At 63.2% G+C, this 12,297-nt stretch overlaps 3 protein-coding genes across 3 annotated transcripts in view; 1 reads left to right on the top strand and 2 right to left on the bottom strand.

Moving 5' to 3' along the window:
- SPRG_22369 (hypothetical protein) overlaps nt 1-5,141 on the bottom strand; it is a gene marked incomplete at both ends in the record, with an annotated part of 7,208 nt that extends 2,067 nt beyond the window's left edge. The window contains 5 exons of the mRNA XM_012355691.1: nt 41-2,657; nt 2,704-3,001; nt 3,050-4,036; nt 4,060-4,553; nt 4,604-5,141. Of these exons, the coding sequence (XP_012211081.1) occupies nt 41-2,657; nt 2,704-3,001; nt 3,050-4,036; nt 4,060-4,553; nt 4,604-5,141 (4,934 nt within the window). The remainder of the gene's footprint in view (nt 1-40; nt 2,658-2,703; nt 3,002-3,049; nt 4,037-4,059; nt 4,554-4,603) is intronic.
- An 83-nt stretch (nt 5,142-5,224) lies between these two features.
- Nucleotides 5,225-9,111, bottom strand: SPRG_16379 (AGC/PKG protein kinase). Its single transcript, XM_012355690.1, has 12 exons — nt 8,795-9,111; nt 8,617-8,744; nt 8,489-8,575; nt 7,409-8,440; nt 7,259-7,351; nt 6,720-7,210; nt 6,518-6,674; nt 6,056-6,469; nt 5,934-6,013; nt 5,673-5,883; nt 5,437-5,625; nt 5,225-5,388 (listed from the first exon to the last, which is right to left on the bottom strand). The coding sequence occupies exons 1-12, from the start codon at nt 9,045-9,047 to the stop codon at nt 5,263-5,265; spliced, it is 3,261 nt and encodes a 1,086-aa protein (XP_012211080.1). The 5' UTR covers nt 9,048-9,111; the 3' UTR covers nt 5,225-5,262.
- Nucleotides 9,112-9,599: 488 nt separating this feature from the next.
- Nucleotides 9,600-11,401, top strand: SPRG_16378 (hypothetical protein; the record flags this gene model as incomplete). The annotated part of the gene is made up of 5 exons (XM_012355689.1): nt 9,600-9,851; nt 9,901-10,130; nt 10,178-10,395; nt 10,446-11,049; nt 11,097-11,401. The coding sequence occupies 5 exons, from the start codon at nt 9,600-9,602 to the stop codon at nt 11,290-11,292; spliced, it is 1,500 nt and encodes a 499-aa protein (XP_012211079.1). The 3' UTR covers nt 11,293-11,401.
- Nucleotides 11,402-12,297: the final 896 nt, after the last annotated feature.

The following is a 12,297-nucleotide window of genomic DNA, read 5'->3' as shown; positions in this document are numbered from 1 at the left end:
GCCAGCGTCCATAATCGTCTCTTGGTGCTTGGCTTTGGACGCAATGTTGCCGAGCGTGATCGCCCCAAAGAGGCGGTACGTGGCGTCGGCCGAGCACAGGAACGCAATGAGCGCGTGCACGTCGCAGGCGTCGAGGAAGAGGTCGGGCGACGCGCCAATGCAGCCGCTCAAGCTCAAGTTGCACAGCGTCGCCAGCACTTCCTGCTGCACGTCCATGTCCTTGGACCGCGTGAGCGCAAGGAGCGGCGGGAGACCGCTCATTTGAACGATGCGGTCGCGCACGGCCGCGTCCACGGAAAGCCCACGGAGGGCCGAGACGGCGCGCAGGACGCTCTTGCCGTCGCCCGACGCCACGAGCTGCAGCAAGGACGAGAGGCAGTGAGGGGCGTCGACCAAGAGCGCGTGGTTTTCAGGAAAGGCCGCAAAGTTGGCGATCCCAAACGCAGCGGCGTTGCGGATGCTCGCGTCGGCTTCGTTCAAAAGCGACGTGAAGAGCGAGATGATGCCGGCGTCGATGAGCTGACCATGCGTCGTCTGAACGGACGCGAGGTTGGTGAGCGCGTAGACTGCGTAGCGCTGGCTGTCAATGTCGCCGTTTCCGAGCTTGGCCAACACCGAGAGCGGGTGGATCGCGCCGTCCTGGATGAGCTTGGACACGTTCTCGACGTTGGTCGAGAGGTTCGCGAGGCCCATGGCGCCATAGCGTTGGCAGAGAAAGTCTGGCGAGCTCAGCGTCGCGACCAGCGGGCCGAGGCCGCCCGTGGATGCAATCTCGGCCGTGTACGCGTACTCGGCCGACATGTTGGCGATGCACCGCACCGCCTCGCGCTGGATATCGACGTTCTTGGAGCGCAAAATGAACTTGACGTGCTGCAAGACGCCTTCCTGGACCATGCGGCCTTGGTTCTCGACGACTTCGGCGAGGTTGGCGAGGATGCCGGCCGCCTGGTGCGAGACCTCAATGTCGCCCGAGTGCGCCAGCGTCACGAGCGGCGGCAGCAAACCGTTGAGCACAATCGCGATCTTGTTGTCTTCGCTCAAACTCAGATTCCGAATCGCAGCGGTCGCCTCCCGCTGCACTTCGGTCGACTCGGATTGCGTGAGCGAGAAGAGAGGCTTGAGGCCGCCGTGCAGCACGATCTGGACGCGCGTCTTGGGCTCGAGCGCCAACCGACGCACCGCAAAGCAGGCCTGTAGGTGCGTCTCTTCGTCGACGTCGCCCATGAGTCCAATGATCGTGCGCAGAATGCCCATCTTGCCGAGCTGCGCCCAGTTGGCTTCGTTACCCGCGACGTTGTTGATGGCAAAGGCAAGACACCGCCTCGTTTCCGGATCGCTCGACGTCTCGAGATGCAACAAGGCGGCAATCGCGCCCTGGTCGAAGAGGTCTTTGTGGTTGGCGGCCGAGACCGCAAGGTTGCCGATCGCCAGCGTCCCAAAGCGCTGCGACAGGGCGTCGGGCGACTTGACAAAGCTCACAATGTGCTGCAGCGCGTTGCTCCGCAATAGCGTCGGCTGCGACGACGGTTTCGACGCGAAGAGCGCGAGGCAGCGCGCGACCTGCTGCTGGATCTCGATGTCATGCGAATTGGTCAGCGCATACAGCGGCGTGAGCACGCCTTCCTCGAGCATCTTGCGCTGCGTATGGCCCTCGACCATCTCGGCCATGTTGGCGAGCGCACAGATCGCGTGCCGCTCGCGCGATGGATCGCCGCTCTGCGCGAGGCTAATGAGCGGTGGGAGACACCCACCGCGGGCCATCGTGACTTTATTCTCTTCGCAGATCGAGAGGTTGCAGAGCGTCGCGGCCACCTCGCGCTGCACCTCGATGGACTCGGAGCTCGCGGCCAAAATGAGCGGCTCGAGCGCGCCGAGGCGCATGATCTGCTGGCGCACGTCTTGGTTGACCGAGAGGCCGCGGAGGGCCGCAATGGCTTGGAACTGGACGTTCGTGTCGCCAGGAAATGCAAACGAGACGAGCGGCTTGAGCGCTTGGGCGTCCACGATCGCCTCGACGTTGTCCGGGTTGCTGCAGAGGTTGCCGAGGCCAAAGACGGCAAACTGCCGGCACTTGACGTCACGGTGCTTGGCGTAACTCGTGACCAAGTGCAGGCCGCGCGCCATGATTTCGGCGTGGGTGGTCTGGGACACGGCCAGGTTGGCGACGATGAGGAGGCAGTACCGGATCGTCTCGTTGTCTGCGACCGAGCGCGGGTCCAAGGCTTCCTCCAAGCGAGCCATCACAGGGTCGAGAATCTTGAGCTTGAGCATGCGGCCTTGGTTCTCGACGTTGGTGGCGAGGTTCGAGAGCGCCATGGCGGCCATGCGCTGGCACTCGACCACCTCGGACGTCAACAGTGTCACCAGCGGCGAGACGGCGCCGCGCTGAAGAATCACGTCGCCATAGTCGCAGTTGGCGGCGAGGTTGCCAACGGCGCGGGCCGCCTCGCGCTGGATGACCTCGGTGCCGGCAATGAGTGCGTCGACGAGCGGGCCGATCGCGCCGCTGTTGACGATCCGCGCTTGGTTCTCGATGCTTTCGCTAAGATTGGCGAGCGCGCAGCACGCTTGGCGGTGCGTCGCGCCGTCGGTGCTGCTCAGCGACGCAATGAGAGGGGGTAAGCCGCCGCTTTTGCACATTTCGGCCTTGTTGGCATCTAATACACCCCCTAAATATATTCCTTTCGACATGCCAGAGCGTACCAGCAAACGAGAGCGTGCAGAGCGCGGGGAGCACGTCGCGGTGGATGTCCGAGTCTTCGGTGCGCGCGAGGAAGAGCACCGGTTCCAAGCCGCCCTCCTCGGTGATTTTCTTGCGCAAGTCGGCGTTGAGCGCGACTTTGACGAGGGCAAAGGCTGCGTACTGGCGCACTTCTTGGTCCGGCGCGCTCGAGAGACTAATCAGCAACGGGATCGAGCCTTCCTGGACCATCATCTTATGGTTCTCGACGCAGGACGCGAGGTTAGCGATCGCCAAGATCGCAAAGCGCTGGATCTCCACCTACGCGACTCGTACATCCAGAGTCCTTGCGTGTGTCATAAGGTGTACCTCGACGTCTTCGGAGCGCGCGAGGGACATGAGCGGGTCCATGGCGCCACACGTCATGAGCGTCACGCGCTCGTCCGGGTTGGTCGAGAGGTTGCACAGGCCGAGCGCGCCGACGCGTTGGCAGGCCATGTCGGGCGACAGAAGCGACGAGATGAGCAACTGGTGGCCGCCAGCGGCAAGGATCTCGTCGTGGTTGGCGTGGCGCGCGCACAGATTCGCGAGCGCCCGGCCGGCCTCGCGCTGCACCTCGACAAACTGCGACCGCATGCATGCAATGATGGGCGGGATCCCGCGCTCGGCGGCAATCAGCGCCTGGTTCTCGTCGACCTCGGCGAGGTTGGCCAAGGTGCCACTGCACTGGCGCGCGACGAGCATGTCCTCGGACTGCGCGTGCGCGAGCAGCGGCGGCACGCACCCACTCTTTGCGATCTCATACTTGGTTTCCTCGCTCCCACTGAGGTTGCAGAGCGCGCCGCACACTTCGCGGAGGACGTCGACGTCGTCGTCGGTGCCGAGGAGCCGGACCAGGGGCTCCAAGCCGCCTTCCTGGACGATCTTGATCTTGTTGGCTGGCGTCACGCTCAGGCCGCGGAGAGCCGCCGCGGCTTGCTGGTGCGCGTCCGAGTCGGCCGAGCACGCGAGCGTGATGATGGGCTGCAGCCCGCCTTCTTCGATCATGCGGGTGTGGTTGGCGTCGTTGGACGCGAGGTTGGCGAGGGCGTACGCGACATAGTACTGGCTCAACGCGTCCGACGAGCTCGAGAGCGAGAAGAGGGCGAGGAGCCCGCCTTCCTCGAGGATCGCGGGGTGGTTGGCGACCATGGCCGCGAGGTTGGCGATGCCAAGGACCGCGTACCGGCGCGCCTCGAGCTCCTTCTCGAACGCCTGCGCGAGCGCGATGAGCGGCCGCACGAGCCCGAGGCTCACGATCGCAATCTGGTGGCGGCCGATCACGCTCAAGTTGGCAATCGTCAGCGCGGCGTAGCGCTGCGTCATGTGTGGGCGAAGACGAGCGCCTTCGAGACCGGGTCCAGCACCCCCTGCAGCATGAGGTGCTCGTGCATCTCTTCGTTGGCGCTGAGGTTGGCGAGCGCGCGGCAGGCCTCGGCCTTGGTGTTCGGCTCGTCGTTCGAGGCGAGGGCGAGGAGGGACGCAAGACCGTTCTCGCGAATGAGCTTCATGTGCAATTCCGGCATCTCGAGGAGGTTGGCCAGCGTGCAGCAGGCAAACTGCTCGACCGACGCGTCGCCGGACAAGCTCATGGCGAGGATCGTGAGGAGCGCGCGGTCGGCGATCTCCATCTTGTTGGCCTCCATGCACGAGAGCGTGCAAAAGGCCGCGGCGACTTCCCGCGCAATGTCGAGCTCGTCCGAGCGCGCGAGGAGCACGAGGGGGTCGAGAATCCCTTCTTTCACGACCACGAGCCGGTACGACGGCGTGATGCAGATGCCCCGCAGCGCCGCCATGGCCTGTCGCTGCGCACTGAGGTCCTTGCAGCAGGCCACTAGACATGCAAGATAGGAGACAAATCGTCGAGAGAGGAAAAGGTCGCACGCGCAATGAGGCGGGGGACTGCGCTCTCTTCGACGATGAGCGGCCGGTACTCGTTGTTGATGGCGAGGTTGGCGAGCGCAAATGCGCTATACGCGCCGAGCGACGGCGCGTCCGGGTCGAGGAGCTGGACGAGCGCCGAGATCGCGTGCAGCTTGACGATCTCTTCTTGGTTCTCCGGCTCGGCCGCGAGGTTGCCGACCGCCATGGCCGCATACTGCTTGCCGACGACGTCGCCGTCCGCCTTGGTGAGGAGGCCGATGAGCGGCGGCACGACGCCCTCCTCGACGATGCGGATGCGCATGGCCACGCAGGACGAGACGTTGCCGAGGCAGAGGCAGGCGAAGCGCAGCCCCTGGTCGTCCGACGACTCTTGGATGAGGTGCAAGAGCGCCCGGACGACGCCCTTCTCGACCATCTTGACGTGGAACTCGGGGTTCGTCGACACCTCGGCGAGGTTGAAGGCGACCTCGCGCTGCTCCGTCGGCTTGCGCTCGCGGCGCCCGCGCGCGATGAGCTGCTCGAGCACCTTGGAGGCCATGTCTTGTCGACTACTGGCGCGGAAACCGTCGCCGCCGCTTCACCTCCCCTACCCCTCCTTGCAATTTGTCAACCCCGCGTATGTACACAGTTCAAACCAAATTCTTTATGTTTCTCGACGCTTAAAAGTCGGCCATCCAGTCCATCTCGCGCGTGTACGGCACGGCGAGGTCCAGCGTCCGCTTGCTCGCGGGCGCCGACGCAAGCAGGTCCCGCAACTTGACGCCGGCAATGTCTTCGAGTGGCGCCTGTCTCCAACTGTCAATGTATCAACTTGATGAGGATGGAAGGCGTACCGGCAGCTCGTTGGCCTTGAGGGCGGCCCAGTTGACCGACTCGAAGAACGCTTCGTTCATGACACCGGCGTCTTCGTCGAGCTCGATCGTGTCGGCCCAGCCGAGGCGCTCGTTGGGCTTGGTGCGGAGCAGCGCCTCGATGATGCTGCGGAGACCGGTCGAGACGTGCTCGGGAAACACGAGCGTGTCCTACACCGTCTTAAGTGAGACGCGGAGGCGCGACGAGGGACTCGAACCGGCGAGAAGGATGCGATGCTGCGGTACATGTCGAGCTCGTCGAGGCCGTCAAAGGGCGTGTGGCCGACCGCCATCTCGTAGAGAAGCACGCCGAGGCTCCAGTAGTCGGACGCCAAGCATTGCCCGTGGCCGTTGATCTGCTCGGGCGAAATGTACTCGGGGTTGCCGCAGATCGTAAACGTACGCCCCGCGCCGACATACTTGCTTTGCCTATCAAACGATATACATTTGGAATGCTAGGAGAGGGGTGGTTTTGGTACCGAAGACCGACGATCGAGAGCTGGCCGTGCGCGTCGACCATGAGGTTGGTCGGGTCGAGCGACCGGCACAAAATACCCTCCTACGCCCGGCATCAGCCTCGCACGAAACAGATGCGACGCACCGCGTGGAAGCGCTGGAGGCCGAGCACGAGCTGCGCCGCGTAGTAGCGCACGGACGACTCGGCGAGCGGGAAGATGCCAAACTCCTCGAGCAGCCCCACAATCGGGCGGTCAAAGAACGCGTGGAGGTCCGTGGCCGTGTGGCTGATGGCGGCGACGGGCGTGATTGCCAGCGGCAGGTTCTCGCCGAGGGCAAGGAGCATGTCCTGCTCGGCCGCCAACGCCTGCTTTTGCCGGCGGTCGCAAGCGACTTGCTTGGGGATCGAGCGCAGCGTCCGTGCATTCTCGTCCATGCCCTTGGTCGTCACGATGCGGAAGGCGCACGACGCGTCGTGGAAGACGGTCGGCCCGACGATGAGGTCGTCCAATGTCGAGATGCCCTCGATCGGCGCCCCCAGAGGCAGCAGCGTGCGCAGCTACCCGCATCCGTCATTACCACCGTCTCTCTCTCAAATAGAACGCACCGGCGTTGCCTTCTTGGCGGCACTGAGCTCGTGCTTGCGCGCTATCCGCGTCTGGTACGTGGCCACGAGCGCCTCGAGGTTGCCAACGGCCGCTTCAAACGCGGACCGCGTCACGCAGAGGCACTCGGTGGTCTCGGTGGCCAGCAGCGTCGTCGGACTAGGTATCAATATATCAGCACACCACCGATGGCGACGGGGTCACCTCATCGACGAGGTGCCGGTCAGCGCAAAGTCCGTCACCGACGCGTGCGTCGAGAAGACGCGGTCATTCTTGACGTCGGCGATGTTGCCACTGACAACGACGAGCCACTTGTCGTGGACGTGGCCTTCCTTGCACACGATCGCGTCCTTCTCGAACACGACCGTCTTCATGGCTTCGGCGAGCAAGTGGAGCTGCGCACTCGTGAGCGGCTTGAGGAGGCTCACGGCGCGGAGGCGCGCGACGACGTTGCGCAGCGGCCGGCGCACGAGGATGGACCGGAACGCGCTCCGGCGAATCGACCACAGCGTGCCGTTCGAGGTCGCGACCACGGACGCCGCGCGGGGCTTGGAGTACATGAGCGCGAGCTCGCCAAAGGTCGGGTGCGTGCTCGCGGTGGCCGAGTACGTGTGCACCACCGGCCCGAGCTCGTGGTCGTCGCCGTCATTCGTCTCGGTCGACTGGACGCGGACGTCGAACTTGCCGGCTTCGGCCTACGAGCGTTCCATGCGTCTCTCTCTCCACTCGGTGCAAGCACGTACGAGGTAAAACTTGTCGCCGTCGTCGCCTTGGCGGATCACGACTTGGCCGGCGAGGACGGTCTCCTTGTCCATGACGGCAATGACGTCATTGAGCTACACATGACGGACGCGTGAGAATGACAATGACAGAAGAGAGACGACGATGACGACCTTGTCGTCGGTCAAGTGCGAAAACAGAAAGTTGTGCTGGACCATGTTCCAGAGCGCGTCCTTATCTTCTTCCGACTTGGCGACCGTGTGCGCGGTCAGGTCAAACGGCGCGTCATCCGACGTCGGCGACGACGGCAAAGACGCGCGTGACGCTTCGTCGTCATCGGGCAACATGGAAATGTGCACGGCATCGGCGCCGATGATGGTTTGGCGCGACCGCCAGCTCTTGTTGGTGTCGACGCCGAGGCCGCGCACGGGCCGGAGGCTGTCCTCCATCGCCAAGAGCACCTCGCGACCCGCAATGATGCTGTTGCGGTGCACCTTGGTCGAGGTGGCCGACGCTTCGCGCGAGACGACGGCGGGCATGATCGGCGCGGCCATCGGCGCGTCGTCAAAGAAGATGCAGATGCACGTGATGTCGTCCGTGCGCACTTCAAACTGCAGCCAGCGGTTGTAGGCTTCCTCGACGACTGCGCGCGAGGCCTCGAGCGGGTCCTTGTAGAGCTTGACGATGTTGACCACGGCCTGAGACGTCAGAAACTCAAAGACGCCGTCGCTCGCAACCACAAGGAATCGGTCATGCGCGCCGAGCGACTTGGTGACGATTTCGGGCTCGGCAAACACGCCGAGCTCTTCCGAGACTTGGTCGCCGATGCTGCGCGTAAAGGCCGTGCCCGGGTAGTCGCCGTGGGGGTGCCAGATGCGCGGCGGGTCGCCGCTCTCGTCAATCTCGTCGCCGAGCGTGAGCCCCCAGTTCTCGTGGATCGGCTCGTAGCCTTCGAGCTGGTCGACTGTCATGATGCGCGCGCCCGTCTTCTTGACGCGGTCGCGCTCGTCCTTGCGGAACGGCGTCTGGTCGATCGAGAGCGGCTTGGCGACGAGCTGCGGCGCCTCGCCTTCACTGCTCGATACCTCCTGCGCAATGATCGCGCGCGAGTCGCCGACGTTGGAGACGTGGATCTCGTTGCCGTCAAAGAGGATCGAGATGGCAGTCGTGCCACTCATCGAGTCGTCGAACGACGCCGAGTGGATCTAGTCGCTTCGTGAGAATCTAGATAGAGGGTGTGTCATGCTACGTACGAGGTTGTTGGCGTCGATGTGGGCGAGCGTGAGCGCGTTCGAGACAGGCATGCCATTCTTGAGGTTCTGCGCCAAGAGCTCCGGCACCTACGTTCGATGAGCCAAGCCATTCGTCGGACGCGCGGGACCTTGTCGCGGGCAAACTGCGCGCAGTGTTCGCCGGTCGAGCCATGGCCGTCAAAGACGCCAAAGAACGACTTGCCCTCGTGGAACGTCGGCAAGCACGTGAACGCGTCCTGGTTGGGCTTGTGGAGCGCTACGCGTCGACGTGCTTAGTCTGCGCCACACATGGAGTTGGAAGGGTACCGTCGGGGTAGTAGCCGCGCTGGGACACGAAGGCGTACGAGAAGGTGTAGCTGCCGCTCGTAAAGACGTTGGCGCGGGGCGGCGCGAGCGTGCGCATGTCGAGGTCCTTGACCGTGAGCGGGCCGGTCGAGTAGCGCCGGCCTTCGGAGGACCGGCGGCTGGCGGGCGTCTCCTTGGCCGCGGACGCCGAGACCGACGGGCGCACCGGCGGTATCGCTGTCGCCGCGCTCGCGTTCGAGCAGCAGTTCCCCATGGCGACTTGGCAAAAATAATTTGATCGGCTCTCGCCTCTTTTTATAGGCACGAGCCGTTGCGCTTCTGTCTTCCTTTTCATACAAAATCCAAGTCATTTTCCAACTCGGTCCGAATTACACCCAGGTGCAGTAACATCGAGCCAGCGATGCGTCACGGCCGCGCGCCGCCCACTCGGTCGACGATGCCGCCGCCATGGATGCGACGCAGCGCACGCCACTGCCGACGACGGCCAATGCTGGACGCAAACGACGGCGTTGGCGCCGGTTCGAGGCCGGGATCCTGCACCCTTCTGGTGCAGCGAAACAGACGCATAGACACGACGAGGGCTGGGCGCCGCGTGCGACGCGACGATGCGATGGCGCTGGCCAGCGAGGCTACTACACGACTGCGACACACGTCGTAAGAGATCCGACAAGCTCGCAGCGCCCGACGCCTGAAAAAGGTTGCAGCGCTGGCTACTTGACTTGCGCGATGATACTTTCGATGGGTCCACGCGCCACGTCATTTTTGTCGCCGTATCCGGAGGACATTATCCGGCAGATTACGCAGCATGGACGAAGCGACGCCACTCATCGCCGCGAGCGATGGCGGCTGGGGCGACCTGCGCGCCGAGGCGGCGGCCATCGGCGGCATGGCGTGGAAGGTGAGCCTCGCGACCTTTTGCCGGCTCTGCGTCACGACCATCTCGACGGCCTTCCTCGGGCACCTCGGCACGAAGGAGCTCGCGGCCGGCGCGCTTGCCGGCTCGTTCATCGGCGCACTCCGCGTGCTCAACTGGGCGTTTGCCGTCTCCATCTGCACCGTACGACGCTGTATACGATGCTGGATGGCGATGTATGATCGATCTGTAGCTCTGCGGCCAAGCGTACGGCGCCAAGAACTACGAGCTCGTCGGCACGTGGTTCCAGCTCGGGCTGCTCGGGCTCACGCTGCTCTCGGTGCCCGTGATAGTGGTCTATTTCTACGTCGGCGACATCATGTCGATCGTGACCGACGACGTCGAGCTCCTCGCGCTTGCCGACACGTACGCGCGCTACTCGGCGCTCTCGGTGTGGCCCCAAGCCATCTACGTCGCGCTGCGGTACACACCTCTCTTGCATTACTAGCTCACTGAAGACGGCGGCGTAGGCAATACCTTCAAGCACAAGAGATCCTGACGCCGACCACGGTCATTGATACGTGGAGCGTCGGCGTCGTCTTTGGCGCCAACTACGTTCTGATCTACGGCGTCGGGTCGTTTGCCGGCCTCGGCTTCATCGGGAGCCCGCTCGCGGCCCTTGTTGCCGCGGTCTTCCAACCGACCGCGCTCTTTCTCTATGCGTTCGTGTACAAGGGCTACCACAAGCGTACGTCTCTTCTCTGTCGTGTCATCGCAGCGTCACGAAGAAGGGTGTAGGCACGTGGGGCGGCTGGTCCATGGCGGTGCTGAACCCAGCGTACGTGGCCCGGTTTGCGTCGCTCACCGGCGCCATGTTCCTCAACCTGGCGCTGGACGAGTGGGCGTACAACGTTGTGGCGATGGTCGCCGGCGCGCTCGGCGGCATCAACCTCGCGGCCAACAGCATCGTCTTCAACATCTGGATGCTCGGATACGGCGTCTTTGCGGGCTTTAGCCTCCCGATCCAAGTGCGCATTTCGCATGCGCTCGGTGCCAACCAGCCGGCCGACGCCAAGCGTACGCTGCTGGTGGGCTTCGTGCTCGGCGCGCTCTCGTCCACTGCAACGGTCCTAGGCGTCGTGCTCTTTGGTCGGTCGCTCGTCGGCGTCTTCACCAGCGACGAGGCTGTCGTCAATGTCATTCTGAGCATCCTCCCAATCTTTGGGCTCGCGATGGCCTTCTCGAGCTTTCACGTTTTCTTGTCCGCGGTCATCGAAGCCATGTCGCTGGCCTCGACGCTGGCGGTCATCTCGGGTGTTGGCTCCTGGTGCGTGCTCCTCCCAGCCTCGTACCTCTTTGGCCTGACGCTAAACGGCGGCCTCGCGGGTCTCTGGTGGGGCAGGTGCGTTCGAATCGCGTGGGTTTCGTCGACTCTTATTGGAATGCTAGTGTGCTCGGGGAAGGCGCCAAGTTTGTGCTCATTCTGCTCGCTTTGCAGCGCCTCGACTGGCGCGCAATTGCCGCGCAGATTGCGGCGGCGCAAGAAAGCTCGGCCAGCGATGGCGACGACGAGACGCCACTGCACAAGGCACTGGAACTGGATCTCCACAGCCCCGCAGCCGCCGCGACCCCAGCCTTTGTCTAAACATGACAAACGTACAATCGATACTCATACAGCAGCAGACCTCGATTTGCAGTGGACTGTGGGCGCAGGTGGGAGCAGAGGATAACAAGATTCGCAAATCGAATACCATGATCTCATTGGCCGTTATTCTGTGATTTATATCCAATCACACATCCAGAACCCGAATGCCCAAATCCACCGTGCCGCCGGACTCATGATGGCCACGATCTCATTGAAAAATGAAATCGCCCAAACGCAGCCTCGTGGTAGAAAACGCGTCGGGGACTCGAAAATGCTACCCCGCGTCACCAGGCGAGGCGTATTGCGAGAGATATGGACCCGGTTGTTAATCGTGGTATATGCCACTTGTAGACATTTATAGCCATATATAACGCCACGGACGATCAGCAAATCGTACTAGTAGAACGCTCGCATAACGTTCGTAGTCCATGCTCCCATAATACGATTGTTTGGCTTGCACGGAGCGGGCGCTGTTGCTCTTGATGCTCGACGTCGTCAAAGTCGCAGTTCAAGGGTCATACGCCAGAGAGGTTGTCCACGTCGCGTCCCTGGAGGATGCTGAAGAGATGAAGCAGGTGTGGTTTTAGAGTACCCTATACGCGTGGCCTGCACGTGCATGGCTCCGCCACCCACGTCAAATGCCGTCGTCAGGCAGTCAAAACAACGATCCTTGGCATTATTGACACAAGAAACAAGAATGACTGTGGCACGTGGGCCCTGACGCCAACGAGTCTGGCGGGCCTTGACAGCTTCTATCGCTGGCAGCTGCGTCGTCTTCTAGACATCTTTCACCCGAACACGCTCGGCGACGTCGCGCCCTACAAGCGCTGCAACAGTGTCCCGCTGAGCGAGATCGTCGCCCGCCAACGCTGGCGCCTGCTGGGTCACGTGCTGCGCCTGGAGACAGACGTCCCTGCCAACATTGCCGCCGCCCGCTTCTTTGCCGCTCCCGAGGCGCCCGTTTTTTAGGCCGCACCAAGATCACGTTCGCCGATCGTCCTGCAC

The sequence above is a fragment of the Saprolegnia parasitica genome, assembly GCF_000151545.1.
Source record: "Saprolegnia parasitica CBS 223.65 unplaced genomic scaffold supercont2.289, whole genome shotgun sequence".
NCBI classification, from domain to species: Eukaryota; Oomycota; class Saprolegniomycetes; order Saprolegniales; family Saprolegniaceae; genus Saprolegnia; species Saprolegnia parasitica.
The sequence above is the reverse complement of the archived record's forward strand: the minus strand, read 5'-3'. Positions and strand labels throughout refer to the sequence as shown.